This window comes from Scylla paramamosain, chromosome 14 (genome assembly GCF_035594125.1).
Source record: "Scylla paramamosain isolate STU-SP2022 chromosome 14, ASM3559412v1, whole genome shotgun sequence".
Lineage (NCBI taxonomy): Eukaryota > Metazoa > Arthropoda > Malacostraca > Decapoda > Portunidae > Scylla > Scylla paramamosain.
In genome coordinates, this window is record NC_087164.1 from 25,430,411 (window position 1) to 25,436,410 (window position 6,000).

The 6,000-nt window shown below is 39.5% G+C and overlaps 1 protein-coding gene across 3 annotated transcripts in view; it reads left to right on the forward strand.

Moving 5' to 3' along the window:
- LOC135107067 (uncharacterized) overlaps positions 1-3,602 on the forward strand; it is a 79,152-nt gene extending 75,550 nt beyond the window's left edge. For all 3 annotated transcript variants that reach the window (XM_064016678.1, XM_064016679.1, XM_064016680.1), the window contains exon 9: positions 208-3,602. In XM_064016678.1, the coding sequence (XP_063872748.1) occupies positions 208-1,785 (1,578 nt within the window). In that variant the 3' untranslated portion in view covers positions 1,786-3,602. The remainder of the gene's footprint in view (positions 1-207) is intronic.
- Positions 3,603-6,000: the final 2,398 nt, after the last annotated feature.

A 6,000-nucleotide genomic window follows, 5' to 3' on the forward strand; every position in this document is an offset into this window, starting at 1 on the left:
AAAATGCATATGTTGGAACTTGCTTTATATATAGCTTACACACACACACACACACACACACACACACACACACACACACACACACACACACACACACACACACACACACACACACACACACACACACACACACACACACACACACACACACACACACACACACACACACACCATCATCTTCTCTGACTAGCAAACTTTTATCCTCAGGAATCTTTGGCATCAATTGGACAAGTGGTCAATCGTGTGGGATCCGGAGGTACTTCTCCTGGTACAGAGGCCAGCGATGCACCACACAATTCTCTCCTGTCTGAGCTTGATACTTCTTATCGCATCCTCATAGAAAAATATGAAGCCCTTCTGGAGGCTCGAGAACAGCAGCAGCAGCAGCAACAACAGCAGCAGCAGCCTGAAATGGGTCATGAAGGCCTGGTGCATCCTGGAGTAGATGACATGTCAGGACCCATGAGTCTGATGATGACAGACTCATCAGTGCACAACACAACTCTCACTACAAAATGTCAGCGATGCAACACATGTGCCTGTGATCTCAAGCCAACTGTTGTAAGTCACTCCAAAGGCAGCAACTTAGAAGAGTTTTCAGAGGTGGAGACTTCCTCTTCTGGTTTCTCAGATGGAGAAAGTCGTCTCATCAATAAGGGTACTCAGACCGGAGAGGAGCTGTTACAGACACAAGCTGAGATTCTAGATGACTTGACTCCAACTGTCCATGCAAAGTGCTTAGACCTCAGCTCTCCAATTAACCCATGTGACAAGAGATTCCAAACCACTCCAGAATATAAGAAGCTCTTCCAAGAAATCTTTACAGTCTTAAAGAAAACGGTAGATGAACAAGACACACAGACACAACCTTCTAAGCCATCCAAAACTCCCCAGAAACAAGATGGTACCATAGAGAATTCAGTAACCGAGCTCATCTCGTCAAAGGATGACCATAATGGTACGAAATTTACAGGGCAAACTATGATTTCACCATTGGTGGAGGAAAATGAAACTGGAAAATCTCCACCATCTGAAGTTACCCAAAATAAATCATGTGAAGAAAAAGAAATTGTCACAGTATCAAAGTCTTCTGATGTAGGCCCCACTGAATGTTTAAATTCTGATGACAAAAGAGAGAATCAAACATCAAGTACACCTGAGAGTTGGCATCATAATACTGACCCCAGACCTCTTCGCCCAGATTCTCTTGACCTTAGTTCTGGAGGTGGTTCAAGACCATCAAGTAGACAAAGGCGCAGACGAAAACGTCAGCAAATTATGATTCAGACTGTCCAGGTGCAGCAGCAGCAGCAACAACCACAGCAGCAACAACTGCAGCAACACACAGATAACAACTGGAATTCACACCAACCTCAATACCAAACTCATTACAATAGACAAGGATATCAGAGGCATCAAAGGCGAGATAGAGATGGCCTCCACCATCCCAATTACCAGAACTACAGGCAACCTGATGACTTCCCAGATCTACACAATCAACCAGATGGAGGACCAGGGGAGAGCGGCAGGACCAGAGTGGTTTATAACACCTCTCGCAGTGGGGGACGTTGTGACCACCACAGGTCACGAAAGCACCGCAGATCACAGCAAGAAAATACAGAGCAGAAGCATTCAGGTTCAGATACAGACTCCAAAGGAAAACCAACAACTCAGAAAATAAACTATCCATCTGTTGAAGTAGCCAAGCTAAGAAGATTAGAAATGACATATGCAGAAGTTCTCAAGAATTCTATGAATAGGTCTTTCTACAACAGAAGGTATTAAGACAACTCCTTTTGACAAGTTTAAATATTTTCAGTCATTATCATTTAAAAAGTTTACTTTAATGGGATTTTTTTTTTGGGGGGGGGTTATTCAAAGCAGAAATTTCAAATGATAAATAACATAACAAGGAGATTTATAAGAATTTGTCATGTACATAATAAGCCATGTATATACAGATACAAGTCACTGCATTTTTGGCATGTATTTATTTTCTGCCTTTAGTGTGCCAAGTAGGATTTAGTTGATGCTTTTAGTTCCTGTATTGACTTGCACTTTAGTTGATGTCTGGACTAAAGCAGGACAATAATAATATGTTTTTTTTCAGAAAAGGCTTCTCAGCTGTCACATTGCTTCTATGTATATACAATTCATTTATTCTCTCTCTTAACACTCACGGAAAAGAAAGTCCATTCCATGAGTGAAAGCATTGTTTTGCTTGCTTGAGCATACCTTGTCATCTTATCCTTTCTTATGTAAACAGGTGCCAACAGTGACTTGATAGACCTCCACAGGACAAGGGTAGTGTGCCCTAGTCTGTGAAAGCGTACACTTGTGACCCTTGTGTTTATTGTACAGGCAGATCTTGGAGTCAGGATGGGGAAATGAGGCACTAGTTTGTCAGTTCAGCTTATGTATATGTTATGTGCCCAGAGTTTTTTTGTCACTCTCTTGCCTATCCAGTTATAATTTTCTAAGTACAATAACCAGGTTTTTTGTAGTGACCAGCACCTGCTAACAGGTTGTAAGCAAAGGGTAGTAATGAAATTGTGATATTTTTTTTGTATCTGCAGTTTGTTGCTCTAATCAGGTGTTTATGTGTATGACTCAGTATTTTGTGATAAAATTCTTGTTTAGTCATGCACATTGTTTTTTCACTTAAAACCAGTGTATTATTTTCTTTTACAGAGAAACTAGTTGCATTTTGTGTGCCAAAGAACAGGCAGGTTTTCTGATAACTATTCTCAGGCTCTGATTTCATAGTAATTCTTAATTGAATAAAAATTATTCTAGGATTAATAAAAGCAAATAAACACAGAAAGTTATGTACAATAATACTTTCAAACTGTCCAGTTTTTCAATCTAGTCTGGTCAACCTACATATCTACAGTATTGTTTAGAATTTATTATATAGCAACTGCTAGCAAGTCTGTGTGTTATATCATGGTAATGTTTTCACTGACAAGAAGTGCAATATTATTTTAATATGGTAACATTTCAAGGAGACAACTATGAACTCAAGTATGGTTTGATTTGCTGCTTAACATTTTGTAAAATGCAGTATTTACCTGCCAAAATTGCATAGTAAAGGACAGCTTGGATTAAAAAAAAAAAATCCATTGACAGTTAACAAAATATTGAACATAATAAGGATAGTTTCTGCTCCCAGTTCATAATTGTTATATGATCTCAGTAAATTTGTGAATATTCCAGAGATTGGCTGGTAGTTTTCAGCATTTGTTTGCATTGCAATCTATTCTCAAAGTCAAGATTCTTCAGAAGATTGAAATCTACCTAAACAAAACTACATGTGGCCAAAAAAAAAAATAATATAACCAAATGTTGTCTTTTTTTTATAATAAAGTTCAATTTTACAGATGCTGAAACAAACAAAAAAAAAAAAAAAGATTGAGGAACAGTTAATTTCTCTGTCAGTATGGCTGTATAGGTAAGCTGAGCTGAGGTTCCATGCAAATAGTAAACCTGCAGTGCATTTATCTTTCCACTGTAGTCATGCATTAGCTTGCCATTCATTACAGATGCAGGTTGCTTATACATACTGTTAACCTGAGTGAAGGGAAATATATGTATATGATAGATCATGTGTTATCATTAACCTCTAGAAACGGCAATTAATTGAATGTGAATGACAAAGGTTCATGAAAAGGAAAACTTAGAGGCTACACTGTAAATCTTGTTTTCCTCTCCAAGTTTAGTGCAAGCTCAGACTAAGCTAGTACCAGCAATGATTAAGAAGATTTGATAATGGCAACAAGTGATGTAGCACATTCTGATGCCCTTGTCTTATGAAATTTGTAGATTTATATAAAAGGAGACTATGTGCCATAGCTGTATCATCTTTTTTTACATGAAACAGACATATAATAACAGGTTTGTTGCTTGCAATTTTCAAAACTAGGTAAAAATACCTCAAATTGCATCTACTCTTTTAATTTTTGCATTATATTAATAAGAAAAGAGGATGGATGAAATATTTGGAAAAAAAAAAGTTTTCGGCTAGTTGGAGAACAGACTTGGCATGGTTCTGGACAGAAATATAAAGTGCATGAGATTCTGGTGATGGAAGGCTTAAGTACCTTTTGTGGGCCATCTCTATATTGTATATAGCACAAGAACAAGCTGTGTTAAACAAAGGTTTGGAAGGTTCAGGTCAAGAGAAAGAGTGAGGAATGTACCCATCCATGCCAGACACTTATCACCTCTGTTATGCACTTGGCACACAGAGACAGGCCTCTGACATGGAAGCAGTTGTCATTCTGAGGAAAATCACCAAAATACCTCCTCAGATCTCCCCAACTAGCAGAGGCAAAATGCCAGAGGCACCTCTGCTTAGGGGGATCCTGAGAAGGCATTGGAGCAATAGGACAAGATACAGATATGATATTGTGATTGGAGGAGCCCAACGGAGAAGAGAGGTTAACAGAATAAGCAAAAAGGATTAGAGGTTAAGAAAAGTTCAAGAATGTTGGGTGTATCTCCACAAGACGGTCAGCAAGGGTGTTGCACCAATTGTTCTAGGTTGTGGAGGATAGCAAAGTTAAAGGCTAGTTCGCCAGGATGGTTAGTAAAGGGAGAGGAAAGCCAAAGCTGGTGGTGAACATTGAAATCTCCAAGAATGGAGATCTCCTCAAAAGCGAAGAGGGTCAGAATGTGCTCTATTTTTTTAAGTTAAGTAGTCAAAGAATTTCTTAGTCAGAGGAGTTAGGTGAGAGGTATACAGCACAGATAAACTTGGTTTGAGAATGACTCTGTAGTCGTAGCCAGATGGTGGAAAACTCTGAAGATTAAAGAGCATGGGCACAAGAGCAGGTTGTGCACATAGATGCAGCATTCAACTTTGGATTGAAAATGAGGATAGAGAAAGTAGAAGAGAACAGAAAAGGGGCTACTGTCAGTTGCCTCAGACACCTGTGTTTCAGTAGGAAAAGAAGATGAGGTTTAGTAGAGGAGAGGCATTGTTCTACAGACTGAAAATTAGATCTAAGACTGCAAATGTTGCAGATGTTAATGAAGAAAAAGTTGAGGGGGGTGTCAAGACACTTAGGGTTGATACCAGAAGGGCAGTGCAACCTGGGGAAATTTGTGATCCCCTCTCTAGATGGGGATTCCGAGGCTGGTGTAGGAGTCACCATGATATGACTAGTGATGGGTGATATGAATGCACATATAGGAATACTAGGAGAACAGATGAACAGGAATGGTGATGTGCTTGGGGAGTTTTTTATTGAAATGGAGTTGGAAAATCTGAGTGTGACTTGGAATACAAGAGACCATGAATCAGCAAATGAATACATGTTGGTGAATGTAAGAATGTGTGAAATTGTGTCACACATGTGGACAGGTGAGGATGATATTGTCTGACCACAATATGCTGGTTGTGGAGTGCCTGGTGCATAGTGGGAATGAAGTGAAAATGGCACGTAAGATAAGGGAGTGGAGATCGAGAGAGGTAGAGTGGGAGAATTTTCAGGTTGATCTGAATGAAAGAAGGTGGGATGATGTAAGTGTTCATGATGTAGAACACCTGAATGAGAAACTGGTTGAGAATAATATGTTTGTGGTTAATTAAATGTTCGAGAGAGAGAGAGAGAGAGAGAGAGAGAGAGAGAGAGAGAGAGAGGAAGCAGGATGGAGGTAAATTGTATTTAGATTTTCTGCCTTATACCCGAAAAGTGAAATAATATGACAGAGGTCAAGAAAACTTAAGACCTTTCTCCATCAAAAGCATAACTCTATAATGATTATTCCTCACAATATTCCTCAGAGTATTCATGGTAACTAACGCAGCTGCCAAGATGGCCTTATCGGAAGTAAACATTGCCGCCTCCCTTCCCTCATCCCTACCTAAGGGAATTAGATACAAGCTTCCTTGCCCTCTACATGATAAAATGTTTCCCTGCCTGGAATAAAAATGCTTTGCAGTGCCCTCTTTATTACACCTATGGGCCAGCAGCGCAGCAGCGACTCTTCCCCAGA